Source organism: Seriola aureovittata, chromosome 4 (genome assembly GCF_021018895.1).
Source record: "Seriola aureovittata isolate HTS-2021-v1 ecotype China chromosome 4, ASM2101889v1, whole genome shotgun sequence".
Classification (NCBI taxonomy): domain Eukaryota; kingdom Metazoa; phylum Chordata; class Actinopteri; order Carangiformes; family Carangidae; genus Seriola; species Seriola aureovittata.
Genome location: NC_079367.1, coordinates 20,704,563 through 20,720,002, shown reverse-complemented (window position 1 = coordinate 20,720,002; position 15,440 = coordinate 20,704,563). Strand labels below are relative to the sequence as shown.

At 39.6% G+C, this 15,440-nt stretch overlaps 1 protein-coding gene across 1 annotated transcript in view; it reads left to right on the top strand.

Annotated features, from left to right (window-relative positions):
- Positions 1–15,440, top strand: part of dph1 (diphthamide biosynthesis 1) — a 56,036-nt gene that overhangs the window by 670 nt on the left and 39,926 nt on the right. The window contains exons 2-3 of the mRNA XM_056373482.1: positions 1,517–1,666; positions 10,667–10,730. Of these exons, the coding sequence (XP_056229457.1) occupies positions 1,517–1,666; positions 10,667–10,730 (214 nt within the window). The remainder of the gene's footprint in view (positions 1–1,516; positions 1,667–10,666; positions 10,731–15,440) is intronic.

Genomic DNA, 15,440 nt, shown 5'->3' with positions numbered 1-15,440 from the left:
CCTATATTGGACTTATATTTTACTGATGTTTTTCAAAGCTTGTGGATAATTTGAACAGGCGGCTGCATGCATTGTAAAGGAGGTGGTTGAGAGACCAGACACAAATTTTATAGTATGTGGCAGGATCTGATGTAGCTACTGTCAATGCTAAGGATGTTTACTTAAAAATGCAAGTTACATTATTATTCTTGGCAACCCTGCAGTGTATCCAACAGCATGACACAGCATACGCAATCTAACTTTGATTCAGACAGACATTTTCCAACATGATTTCAAACAATCCCAGCATGTACTCTGTCATTTTCCGCTTTAAACTTTTCAAAGGAAGACACACAAAAGAAATTACAAGGAAATTGTTTCGGTTCGGTCATACTTCCACATCCTGTTTATAGGGAAAAGCTATAACAGGAGCTCTTTGCAGACACTACAGTTATTAGTTGAGTCGTGTTTTTAAAATGTCAATAAGATAGAGGAGGTTTAAACTGCCAAAACATCTTCCACACTGCAAATCATCTGTATAGCAATTGACGCGATGCAGGGTTACTGCCAGAGGAGAAAGCTGACGATGATCCTTGTGGCCCATATCTAGAAAGGACTATAAAAGTTGTTTTTAATCAAGATTATTGTAGATAAGACGATACTAGACAGGAGTTTTTCTTGAAAAGCAAAACAGTGTCTTTAGTGTCTGGTGGCAAAGATTTACATAGACACTTGTTCAAAGGTTGGATTAATTACGATAACTGTAGTTTGAGTGTTTTAACAACTTTTACATTTACATTTTTATAGAAAAAACAATTCTGAATGTCTGAGTTATTTATTGAACTCAACACCAAACCAATCATGTCAATACAGTGGTGGAAAGTAAAGTGGTGCATGGTCCTGCTGTCTATCAAGAAAACCAACAAACAATAGCAGACAGAAGGTTGTAGCCAAAATACAAATTAAAAATGGAATAAAAGACAGTAAATTAAAAAATGCCGGTGCAGTCCCAGTTGTAGAGTATACATTGTGCTTGTCAAATCCTGGCTGTACCTGGGAACAAGACTGTATTGGAGCTCAAACTCTGCCAGCAAAATCTCCCTCAGTGTATCTCCCATTTCAGCTGACATTTCCAGCTACACAGCAGCTGGTAGAAAAACATTTTCAGGAGATGCTACAACAAAAAATTTGTCTAATTCCCCACCTCTCCTTCCTCATTGTTTGTCGCCTATTACTGCAGAGGTGAGAGATGCATTTGTAAAGTGCTGATGACAAAACAACTTTCAACAACAACAGCTTTCCTGACCTGTATTAACCTCCTCCACACTCCAAGATCTTTTCCAAACTGTAGAACATGTCTTGCGCTTGTTTGAAAGTCTATAGCTTAATTTGGTGCAGGAGGCTCGCAAAGATTCAACTTCACCCATAACTCCTGCGTTTGTCTGAAGAATGTAAGGAGAGTTAGGTCTGTTAGATGATGGCTTCAGTCTGTGTTCACCACATTGCTAACAGCTCCATCATTTAACCCTCTCTTCAGTCCGAGGACCACGCCGGGTCGCCAATCAAATTCCAGATGAAATCCTGCAAGATGCCGAGTTACAGGAGGCGATCAAAGCCCTGCCTGCAAATTACAACTTTGAGATCCAGAAGACAGTTTGGCGAGTGAGACAAGCCAACGCTAAGAGAGGTGAGCTCTGTTCTTTCTTTAATATATACACTCAATTCATTTTGCACATGACTAGGAATCTATATTTACTCTTTTAACAGAGGTGTTCACTGTTGTTGCTGTTGGGGAAAAATGCCAGTAGTGAAATAAGCTTTACTGCAAAGGTAAAAACAGAGTCTGGGTGGTACTCACTTAAAAATTTGAATTTTTAACACAACAGTATTCAACAGTGTCATAGTGCTCACAAATAAAGTCGAAATATAGCTAAGTACACACACATGCACAGATATATAAAACACTTTAATTTGCACAATTGACTTCTGAATTAAGTTACATTAGCTGAGCTGGAGCAGAGGCTGGATGAAGTTACATGGAAGTAAAGGGTCTGAAATAAATACAGTCTTTTAAACTGTCCTCGCTTCACATTAGAGGCTGTGTAATTATTGTCATGAGATGGCAGAGATGGAGCAGAACACTTTTTGTTAAAAGTTAAAAAGAACTCATGACCATTTGCACTGTATTACTATTCCCTTCATCACCTTCATTCAACAATATTCATTTTATGTCCATGTAATGTCAGTGGCACCACAAGATAAGAGGTGTAAGCTGAGGGTTTATAACACAGTTCAGCACTCAAGTGTTTTCCTCTGCATTCTTATTCACACCTCATTAACAACTGCTGTTTATAGAGAGTTAGCACGTCAGCTTGAAGGTCTGAACACACAGGTTACAGAGCATTAAGAATCCAGTGTTTACAGACTGTGTGCATGAGCATTAATACAAAAAGCCCTCCATGAGCACATCTGCGCTTTGACCTACTTGGATGACGAATGTACAGTCCTGCGATGTTCACGCAGGTTTATCCAGTGTTTTGACAAATCAATGACAGACCCAGTTTTTAAAAGGCCATGTAGGTCGTCCCATATGCTTATGTCAATGCGATTCAAATCTCTCAGCACTGAACACACATTTAACAATGGACAACACAACCGAAAAACTGTAAAAATGAATACATAAAAATTGGTATGTTAAAGATGATGATGCATCTGTGGCTCTGCTGTGACATAATTCAGGAAAAAAAGCCTTTTTTCTTGTGGTGTGTTCACTCTTATAGCACTTTAGACTCTAAAGTGATGCAGGATGCTGTTCACAATCACTCCGAGTGGTGTTTTACAGACGGTTAGCACAGAATTTGTGAATGGGGATCGGTAATCCTCCTTTGATCTTCAGGGAGGGGACAGTCCGCCTGGGAATTGTGCTTATGTGTTATTGACAGAGTTGGAAGGATCCACTAACACTGCAGCTGATTGTGTGTTCACACTCAGACTACTTCTCGCCAGTGTAACTAAAAGCAAGTACAAGAGTTTATATTTTTTGGGGAATTTTTTTGGATGCTTATCAGAAGTAGTACTTGGCCTCATAAACAACAAAGAGTTCAAACCCAGTCTCCGAGCAAAAGGAGAAAAAATATTCTCTTTATCAGCTGGGAAACGATTTCTGTTGTTTCTGACAGACAGACATGTTGTATCTTTCGTTGTGATATCTTTTGTTCAGTGGTCATTTAAAACGGATATAAGATATAGGTCGCTTAAAAAAAATATAGTTCAATCAAACAGAATCATCACATCTGAGATGAGTGGAGGAGCAAGGCCTGCAGTGGGATCGCAGCCTCAGAACTAAGAGTGTGGACACAGCGGGAGGCTTCACTGACATCGAGAAAGTGGTGTGTGGCAACAAGCACATCATTTTTTTTGCTCTAAAACTGCATTCAGTGACATGGGATGGTAATTTTACATCGTTATTATTAGGTGATAGTGACAGAACAAAAAAAAACAAAACAAAACAGGATTTGTAATTAGTACCAGCAGCTTTGAAGCGGTCCAGCCAGTCCCCTGTCAGCTTTACAGTGTGGAGGCTGAACTATTTTTCAAAGTCGGTAGGGAAACAAAGAAGCAAAGAAACAGAATCACTGATGACGCATCCAGTACTTCCCTTTCACTGTCTGTTTCTACAGAACTTATGCTCATCGATATGACATCGCTGGTGTATAGTGTTGTGAATGTGTGTTACACAGCCGACCCACAGTTTGGAGGGACGCTTGTGTGAGACTGTAGAAACAAACCAGGGTTCAGGCTTACGGTCTTCTGCGCTTCTATTAAGTTGTCATCATTGTGATTTGAAATTCCTGTGAGCTGGAGAAAACGCAGTGACGAGGAGTTCAGATGTCTCAGGCAGAATTATATTTATTGTAAGCTTTGCACTTAACTTTATCCTAAACATTCATCTATGAAGAGGCTATTGGTCACCAAAATCTGCATTCTCCAGGTTCTTACCTAATTAATATTACATATCTTGTCCCTTTCCCTACTTAGCTCATCCTTGACAAGAACTAGATTTGAACAATATCTTGTAGCTACTCTTTCCTTGTAAACCCTTATCTATAAGACTCAGGGTACCCTAGCTACGGATGATAGCAGTGTCTCCATCTAGACACATATTCATAATAGAAGCTAAACAATGTCTAACAATGTGAAAGTTGACTTCTACTTGATTTGCAGTGTTGCCTGTGAAACGGGTCATGGGGTAGTGTTACAATGCTGGCCTCCAGCCCAAGAAGAAAACCGTCCTTCACTAATATAAATGTCAAAATGTGTAGTCTCCCAGTCGCTCCTGCCTTGGGTGGAAATATGTAGATGGCATGCCAAGAGGATTGAATCATTTTTTTGATGTCCCTGTGGGGAGTGTGTGGTTTACCACCGCCTGCTGGGTTTGCTTTTTTGTTGTGTGACGTTTTTTTATTTATTTAATTTATTTATTTATTTTATCAGAGCTCATCCTCTCTCTCTGAACTCAGAGAGTATAACACACCTTATCACCCCTCTCTCCCTCTCTCTCTCTCCCTCTCTCTGTCTTTCTCTCTCTCTATCTCTCTCTCTCTCTGTCTCTCTCTCTCTGTGCTCCTTTTTGTGTCCACCTGTTTCTTTGTCAGCCTTTGAACTCACTTTTGAAATCGAGGACTAAGGGACATACAGTAGAATTTTATTTTTTCGCTGCCCAGGCTCTTTTGCTGAGCTTTATAAATAGTCAAAAGCCATGTGTTGTTTTGCTTAATTTCCTCATTTCATTCTAATTGTGTTGTTGTGAAATCATCTGTTGTGCATCTCAGCTCCTTACGAGAGCAGCTCAGTTCTGCAGACTTTGGCAGTCGGCTGTTTCCATTACTGTCGCACATTCAGTTCAAATAAAAACAAGTCAACACAAAATGTAATCAGATTCTGATAACTAGCTGACCTGAGTTTAGTCTTTTGTTAATAGAGAAGCAATAGCATTGAGTGACACGCTTATGACAGGAATTCAGACCTATGAAAAGGCCAGATGGAGGCTCTTCTGGCCATTAAGAAAAAAGATGGAAACAATGTAATTATCCATATTCTATAGAAACAAGTGGTTGTGCCCCTTGCAACACTGCTTCATTTCATTGTAGCTACTATATGTTTTTCCAGGTAATGAAACTCTGCTCTTGATGTAAAGTTAAACTAATATATCCACAATATTAAGAGAACAAGGTTGTCCACTGTGGTTAAATCATCTTTATTTGAAACTCGACCAATCCTGCGAAATATCATTAATGACATATTGGCTGATCTCAGTTTGTGTTCATTCATACCATATTTTCTGTGGCCTGCAGTGTGTTACGCAACAGTTTTTCAGCCTTGAAACTACTGAATCGCACTTGGGGAAAAAATAAAAATTAGACAAGACAGAGATAAAGCCATAGAAGCGAAAAAGCAGTACGGCCTTGAGTGTCTTGGGGGACCTTGAATCCATGAACAAGTTTCCCTTGGGGGTTTGTGAAATGCCTGAGGATTTGTTCTGTTTCCCAAGGTCTTCTCACAGCTAAACTACAGACAATGAAAAGCTTAGCACAGTTGACACTTTCCTGGTGCTAGTTTCCTTGAGCTTCAGGACAATAAGCAACACATGGAGCCTTTAATTCCTCCTTTTAGTTTCTTCAGCCCCCCACCCCCCATGGTAAAGTTACTTCTATGAGAGCACAGGTTGTGGGCAGAATAAGAGAAAGCTGTAATGGGAATAATGTTGTAATCACAAAATCTTTTTCTTTTTTTCTTTTTTTTTTTTAAAGTGAATTTTCAATCGAAGATTCCTGAGTGCTGCGTGTTAACTAACTACACATCCAGCTAAGCCACAGATGGCCCACCACACTGAACAGAAGTGCTTCACAAGTCCGGAATGACAATTACGTCCATGGCTGGGGACTTGTTTTTCTCCAATAAATGAATGGTCCTTTTCTAAATAGTCTTTTTGTTGCCACCCTAAATAACAGAACCAGCGTTTTCTTTCATCCCAGAGTACAAAATGACTCCTCAGTAAGCAGTCCAAGATGGCCTTTTCCCCTCTGTCTGAACAGCGTGTTCCTTTATAGAAAACATGACAGTAGTGAGAGTGCCGGCTGCCAGTGGAAAGTTCAAGCAGATCAGAGTCATTGTTGGTATCTACAGACCGGACACGCACATATGGAAATTTTTTGTGTTTGCTGAATACAGCTTTATGAATGGTGAATACACATCTGACATTCAGAGGCTGTTTGTGTGACTTTCATTCACGCATGTGGAAGTCTGCACATACTGTAGAGACTTTCCAAATGTAGACAACTCAAAATAAATAAGAAGTCATGATAATGAGTGTAATCTGTAAAATGTAGTGAATTATGTCAGAGTGTTTTGGTTAATTTATATAATCAAAATGGGAATCAGGTTGGAACGAATTCTGCACATCCTGCCGTAGCAGCCAGCACCTCTAAAATAGTTTCAACATCATGGACACAGGATTTGTTCTAGGACTGTTGCATAAGTCAATAAACTGGGTATGTTTATATTTGTTCATTCAATTAATTCATTTTGTCCCCCTTTTTCTAATATTGGCCATTTCCATTCCATAACATACAGTATGTGAAGACAGAGGACAGACATGAATTATCATCAGCGTGCTACTCCTGCCTTAATTGACATTTGACAAAACTTCACAGCTCAGCCTAAATGTTACTGTACACATTCAGCCACAGCCACAATCAGAATCTGCTACAGGATGAACCCTATCTATAGCTGTAGCACTATTCTCATCTTCCCGGCCAAAACCCCCCTTTTGGAAATTCACAGTAATCCCTCGGCTTTATCCGGTCAGTTTGCCGTTCACTGATAAATTGGACTTCCCAGCAATTTCTTTAGTTTACCTCCTGTCTTTGATTGTTACCATAATCCCACATGTAGCTCTCTTGTTTCCTGTACAGCTAATGGCGTTACAACAATAGATATGTCATAGGACAACAATGATTGGTGATTGACACTTCATGTTTGGCTTCATGTATAAGGGAGTTTTTTGTCACTGCAACTTGACAAAGCTGCTTGTATGTAATAGATAGATAGAAAGATACATAAATACACACAAACAAACAAACAATCATCATTTTTATCCTCTTGGGGAAATTCATGAAGTAATAGTAAAAACCATCCAAACCTTTCTTGTCTCTCTTTATGTCTGCATGATTTGGATGCTTTATTTTTCATCTTTTTTTTTTTTTTTTTTTGGAGCAGGTCTCTACTTCCAAAGTTAGAAGCAGCTTATCATGCATGCGTGTAAATATTCATTCAAACAGCCAGTCCCACCTCCAGCATCTGACTCACCTTTTCGCTGGGGGGAGCAGATGGAGAAGGCGCTTTGCTTCTGTCAGCCGGGGCAGAGGTGTGCTCTGAAACCTTTCTCTGTTAATAAACTTGCCCTTTTCGAGGTAATGACCTGTCTCTCACTGTCTGCATGAGCTCCTGGTGATCCCTTAACCTTTCATCAGTAAATAGTGCTCTCGCTCCTCTTCTTCGCATCGCTCCATCTATCACTCCATCTCCTGGCCATCCTCCCTCAACCTTCCCGGCCTTTAGTCGGTCCCAGCTTTTATTGTTTAATGCTGTCTGGCACTGAAGTCTCGAAATCGTTTCGGGCCTAGTCATGTGAAAACATTCAGTGTTTTCGAATTATAAGTGTCCGCGGAGACATTGATGGATTTATTGAAGTAAGGTGTGACAGAGTGTGACTGGGGGAAAATGGCACGGTTGATTGAAGCAAAGCCTTTGCCTCCAGGTGCTGACTCCGTGTGTCTGAAGCGGTGACAGGGAGTTCACACTGAAATGGTCAACACCTTGTGAATGCATGTCTGTGATCATTTTACATTCACACCAACCTTAAATAACTGACTTCACAAAGGGCATTAAATGGGAATAAGAAACCTGTTGACAGGAGGCCTTGCTGACACACACACACACACACACACACACACAAACACACACACACACACACACACACACACACACACACACATACACACACACACACACACACACACACACACACACATACAACCACTGAACAGTGGAACCTCTATATTTCACACAGTTACAAACAGACAAAAAACACACTCACACTTAACTGAAAATTAGTTAATGAGTTTATGAAATAATCCTCAAACTGGAGTCTACATTTGAGTTGTGTATTTAAAACAATAGTCAGTTCTCAGCTAATTCCATCAAATGTTAATGTTTTTAATGTTTTAGGGTTTTTATCTACTCTGAAAAGTACGTTTATCTGCTGGTGAAACAAGGGATTTCCTTAACGTCTTTCGTTCTCTTGGAAAACACGTTTGTTCATTGATGTCTTTACTGGATGAAATGGATTGGAATTATTTTTGCTAATTGATTAAATGTTTGCGTCATTTTATCAAGCAAGATTTCCAAATACTTTCTGGTTCCAGCTTCTCAAATATGAGGAATTCCTACTTTGGTCTGTTTTTATATCTCTGACAAGTGGCTCTTCTCTTGACGGTTTTGCACTGTTAATCCTATGAAACAAGAAATTTAAATTTCACATGGGGCTCCGGGAAATTGTGATTCTCACCATCACCATATCCGTAATCGGTTGTCTGGAAAAACAATTAACAGATTTCTGGAGAAAGAAAAAGTCATTAGTTGCAGCCTGAATTGGTATATCGGTAAATGTTACACTCTAACTCTACTCTATTTCAAACTGAGGAACTAGGGAAACTATTATTATTATTAGCGTGTGAGCCATCTCCCAGCACCGTATTTGCTTTGCTTACTAATCTCTTCTCTGTCACTCTTGTCTTTATCCACTTCACGCTCTGATTCCTGTCCTGTTCTTCCTTCCTGCGGGGTTAGCGTTGGCATAATCAATATCTGACTAGTCACTGATACCGAGATGTCATCATGTTTATTGATGACAAGATGGGTGGATTAATGTATACTGAATCATGGACTCCGCCAAAAGACATAGAAGACTTATCTCGTAAGAAATCCCCAAAGGACAGGACACTCATTAGTGCAGTGACATTTTATTTATTTATTTGACCACGTATAACTCATAAAAATGTCTGTATTTATAGAGATGTTGAAAAATGAAAGCTCTACTTTGAAAGCATTACTTTTTATATAATCTTCTAATGTAATTCTTCCCAACCTTTTCATCTCCTGGCCCACATGAAAATCTCAAAAATGTTAGCAGCCGACATCCAACCCCATGACAACACGGAGTTCAGATAATGTGATAATGTGTTCTCAGAGCACTTTTTTTATTTTGATGGTAATGATCGAACACATTGAAGCGGAAAATGTAGGAAGTCTCCACAGTTGTTTTTAAAGACCATTTTGTTTTAAAACATTTTAAAACACTATTCACATATAATTATATACATATAAGGAGAGGAAGCTGATCCAGGAGAAGCAGCTGATTCAACTGACACAATGAAGCATCGTGACTAATGTCACTATAGATCCAAAGCTCACAGCAGCATCATGTGTAAATTTATCAAAAAAATGTGCTATATACGGCTTCATATTAATATGTTTTATATTATATAGAAGTTAAACCAGCTTATTTGGTTTCAAGCTAAATGACTCATTGCTTTTCTTTCTCAGAAGCTCATATTTTCACTTGAGCTAATTTATTTAAAATCCCCCGCACAACGTGTTAGTGGTGAGCTCGCACTTTCCATAGAAAACATGTTATTTAAATTTTCCTTTTCCCATTACAACCTTCCTTTTAATATACCTGCACCTGCTTTTTTAGAGGTGGAGACGCTTTCATGCAATGCTGATCCCCACATTTATATTAGCAGCAAATCCAGCAGAATGTGCAACCTCGCATCACATCTCCAGTCATCATTTGACATGTGACTTTTCTTGAAATGAATATGCATAAAGGAACAAGCCGTACTTCACTGATTGCAGGCATGGTGCAGTTGAGATGACAGGGAAACCGTGCTTCTAGGGCCTTCTGCCTGTTTGATAAAAAAAAACATGTTCGTCTCTTGATGCAGAGTGAGTCTGAAACGAACCACTTAAAACCACTTAGTAAATCCTGCCCTAATCGAGATTTTTCCATTGGTTCACCTCAGTAGATCAGTAGGTTTCCTGTTATCAACATGCAGCAGCATCAGCAGGACCAGTGTTTTGTTAATAGGTTGTTTAACTTCAGTTTTATAGCAGCCTCATCAGTAGTTTGTCCGTAATAAATTCCAGCTGTGACACGTAAACTTGTTTAAAGCTTGTTTTTGTGTGTTTCAGTAGCAGAGAGAGTGGATGTGTGTGAGTCGCAGAGCCAGTGGCAGGCATAGAGAGACAGGAAAAAGAGTGTTTAATGGTTCGGTACAAGCCATGAGTTGTAAGGATAGACCTGTGGTGATTGGTTTGGACTATATTTCCAACAGCCCGTCACCCGCTAAAATAAACCAACAGTACTACTGTGGCAGAGGGGAAATTGCCCTGAAATGTCACTATTTGCTGTCAGTGGCGTACTCCGAACCAGTAGCAGGGGCTATGTATAGTTGTACTCTCCAGGATTTATTAAATAATATGTTGCCGTCACTCTAGTGCAAATGTGTAACTCTTCTGTTTGCTTTTTTTTGTTTTGTTTTTTTTTTCTCCCCACTCTCACCAGTGGCCTTGCAGCTTCCAGAGGGCCTGCAGATGTTTGCCTGTGTCATCGCTGACATCATTGAGAGGTAAGGCAGAGAGAGAGAGAGAGAGAGAGAGAGAGAGAGAGTAAGCAAGCCGTTCTGAATCTTTATTTGCTTGAGTTATTTGAGAGTCTCTGAGTGAGCAACAGCGGACGAACTCTAACTGCCACAGCCACTTGATACTCATTAGGAAAGCGAGAGCTTTATCGTAATTCCCCGCCTTCGACTCAATCAGGGATTCAGCAGAAAATGAGACACAATTGCACTGCTTTTACGACAGTGCCGATATCGCAACTTCCCTTGGTCACAGTTTGGAGGAGGGGACAGATATTATTCTTGTTAATTACATCTTCTTTCAGTGTGCATATGCCCTATTGCACACCAGCACTCCGTCACACAGACACCACAAAGTTGTTGCTTTGTTTTTTTCATCCTGCAGCGAGAAGTGCTTCAGGATTAAAGTGCTTCACTGTGGTTTGGTCTGCACTGTGCTAAATAAGATTTGTACTTAAGTGCTTGGTAAACAGAAACACACATTCTGAAATACACTTGTGCGAGGGCCACTGTGAACTACAAGAAAGAGCTGCGTTGTTTTTCCACTTTCCTCCCTGGTTGTTGTCTCTGCGGTCTCATCTCACCTTGAGTTGACCTCTGTTTCTCAGGAGCTCTTTTCTGCTAAGTGTTTTCTCAAAGAAAATGGCTGCTATCATTAAACACCTAGAGTGGATCTCTTTCATAGGTGTTTAGTCAATACTAACCTGATTATGAGATGGACAAGATGAGGAATAGAGTGGCGGGAGCTGCCAAACGTTTTTCAGGCAGGCTGGATATTTGATTTCACGCAGGAAACTGGGATCACAACAGTTTGTCTGTATTATTGTGTTTTTGATTTTTACATGCATTTTATATTACTATACTGAGACACATTTATTTACCATATAAATTATAAAGCTTTGGTCTTACTCACAGAAGCATCTGGAGGGCGGTTGTCTTTCTCCTTTGCCTCAACTGTTTTATCTATCCTCTATTTTTTTACACCATCATTTTGTTCATTTTTTACTCCAGCTGTATCGGACTTCTATCGTTTTATCTTTCTATCACTCTCTTAATAGGCATTTCTTTTCACTACAAGAAAGACGATAGAGTGAAATTTTGATGATAGGGGTCTGGTCTTATCATTCCTGCTGCTATCAGACTGAGAGCTACTAACGTGTGCTGCATGACTTTTAAACCACAAACCCATGCAGTTCACATTTATACGTTTGAAGAGTCACTGTCCATCATAGAGTCTGCTAAATCGGCCCCATCTCTTCTAATGAGAGCAATTAGCGAACACTAATTGCTTTTCTCACTGTCTTCATACCTACTCGTCGATCGCTCACGTGTCTGTCTTTTTCACCCGCTCTTCACCATCCACACGATTTCTCCCTGAGACTGCGGCAGAGAAGCAGCTCTCAAGGTTTCCCTTCATTAGGTCCTTCTATATAGTTTCCCTTAAGCCATTTTGCCTCTGCACGTACTGTTTTAGTAATTTCAGTCTCTCCAGATTTAACAGATGGGTTCTTTAAGTCCTGGATCAGAGCCTGTGCAAAGTTCTGAGTATCTTCCATCTTGTGCACCGATGTCTTGTTTGTCCTGGATCATACAATGGCAGTTGCATCCTTAAAGGATATTTACATTTTATTTCAACTTGGGATTTATTTTTTCAGGTTTTCCTATGATAGCATTTTACTGACCAAAGTAACGGCTGAGATCTGGGAACATGTTGATATTGCTCCAATAAAGTTGGATAAAGAAAAAAGTGAGGCAGTCAGACAGATTGCAAACAAGATGAGAGTTCAGACAGATTATCTAAACCGCTTTATTTGGAGGGTGAAGTGAAAGTGAGCCCACCTAAATTGTTGGCAATAATCCCTGATTGCAAAGGAAAGATATCTGTTTACACATCGACAGCAAGTGCTGTAGGTCAAAACTGATCGACAGAGTTTGTTTGTAAACTGGGATGTATGTTTACAACTGTTCACCTATGCTTTTTTTTTTTTCCCCCAATACTTACGTTTGTTTAAAACTTTTTTGATTGTTTCCAAACCTACAACTTGGCTGTGTTATCATATTAGTGGCCGAAACTACGAAAATAAGATCAAGTCCCAATAAACAAGGATCATCCTCTGACCACCAGAGACACTACATGACAGTGGTTGACAGATTAGAACACCATGAATACCTTAGGAGACACAGCAACTGAGTCTTTGTTAAAGGTCTGCACCTGTAGGATTGGAAGCTGCGGTGTGTGTGATGAAGTGTGATGACCAAAAGTCTGCAGTTAATGGCACCCACGACGTCCAGTTGCCTTTTGATTTACCACGTGTAGAGGTGATGACCTGGCTGACTGAGAATCTACTGAAACATGCTTTGCTTCTGTGATGGCCACAGGATTGGCAGTTGTGGTTGACAGCCACATCAACTGTCAATGGGAGCAAACAGTGACGCTAAAGTCGTCAGCTTTTATCCTCATGTGGGGATTAAATTGCAACATTTGTAAAGAGGAGCTAAAGAAACTCGGTTGTCTTGGTCCGGATAGATAATGCCCTGGAAGTCAGAGTAGTTTCGATAACGGTGTCAACACAATAACTCACAATATGGCTATTTCAGAGCACTTTATCGTAGCAGCCACCAAGACAGTTGCTGAATCAATGAAAATCTAGCAAATGGGCGCATCCATCCTAATGTGGATCTAGTGTAGGATTGGAGGGTGGTGTTTGGAGAGAGTGAATGACGGCAACCTCTGCATGTTGGCACAGCAGTCAGCTGACCTTGTGTTGCCTAGCTTATGTTGAGGGTTACCAGAGGTCCCAGGAGTTGGGCGGCTCTTCCGTCACCATCACTGCCACAGTCCCTCGTTCTCTGGAGACAGGGCTGAGGTCCATATCAAAATGGGTATGAAAGGGCTAAGCTGTCCTCAGAGTAAGGCGCTTCAGTGGGATGGACTGCTAAGTCTTAATGAGGACAAGCTGCTCTGAATTATGGCCATGCTGCAGTTAATACACTTAGGTCAAAACCCACACCCTTTCTATATGCGCACTTTACAGTCTACCATGCTTAATGTGCTAGCCAGTGAATTTCTTTTTCTAGCATGGTCTATATATATGTCTACTCATCTATTTATACATCTATCAGTATGTCTTTTATGTCTGATTCTCCCTCTCTCTCCTTGTCTTTCTCTTTTAGTCGCATTCCCAGTGAAAACCAGGGGAATAGACATGATGTTATTATTTTGCTCTTACTTACAATGAAACAGCGCCACAAACTGGGTCCTCCAAAGTGACCAACACGTTTCTGACTTCAAAATGCTTTAAAAAGAATTCCAACCAAAAAAACAACAAAATAAATACTTGTTCAGTTTGAGTTTGGTTTAGTTATTCAAATGTTTAGACAGTGTGAACTTTCTGCCCAGCTGCCAGAATCCAGATGAGAGATGCTCTGAGTGCTCAATATTGCTTATGTGAGTCGCCTTCAGTATTACCATGCACTCACAGCAAATAAGCTTTGCCAGAGCCAGCAAGTGATATACTGTCATCTGTTTGCCCTGGGTTTCACCTCTCAGGCAACATACAGGCTGTCCTATCATCTAGGGTGGAGGTTGCTGTGAATGTAACCAACCTGAGAGTAATCCTGCAGACACTACTCAGGGCTGAATAATACATCATTTATCAGGTCTCAATCAAGGAAATTATAGGTGATTATAAGGTAAAAGGTTATAAAGTTATAGATTATAAAATCATAAGGTTAAAGCATACATATAATAAAGCAGTTTTAGTTGCATTTTCTTATGGAAAAGATGATAACATATTTTACCATGATTTGTTACTTAGTAGATGATGTATGTATATAAATGCAGGACATAGCCTTTCCATTAAAACTCATTAATGTATCATCCGTAAAATATATAAGAAAAAGAAGAATTTTATTTATAGAGCAATTTTCAAACAACATACATACATACACATACACAAATACAGTATATACACATATATACAAATACACATATTAATGCTCACAGCTGACCTGAACTTTGACTGAGACCTGGACTCTGGAATAGTAAGAAAACCCAGACTAGCAGACCTGAGGGGCCTGCTTGAGCAGTAGGGTGTAAGAAGCTCAGAGATTTAAACCTAGTGCCTGATCATTCAGAGCCTTGTATGTGATTAAAAACACTTTAAACTGGATTCTAAAAGAGACTAGAAGCCAGTGCAGTTGAGCCGAAATTGGTATAATGTGTGAGAATCGCTTTGTTTTGGTCAATACTACAATTTTGGAGCTGCCCCATACCGTGATTGTTCACACGAGTAAACAAGGCATTACTGTAATCAAGGCGGGAGGATGTAAGAGAATATATAATTTTCTCTGTGTTACTGAAAGACAGAACTGATCTAATTTAGGAAATATTCCTCAGTTGATAAAACCAAAACTGGACTACCTTCTTTACATGTTGCTCTATAGGCTCAAGTCACAGCCTAGGATTTACAGTGTACATATATATATATATATTATATATATATATATATATATATATATATATATATATATATAATATATATATATATATATATATATGTATGTATATGTGTGTGTATGTATGTATGTATGTATGTACAAAAACATTCAAGCATCCATGTAGAGATGCTAAAATGTTAGGATGATATAAGGTGGGGGTTAGTCCAGGGCTGTTTAATTGAAATAAAACATGTGTCTTAT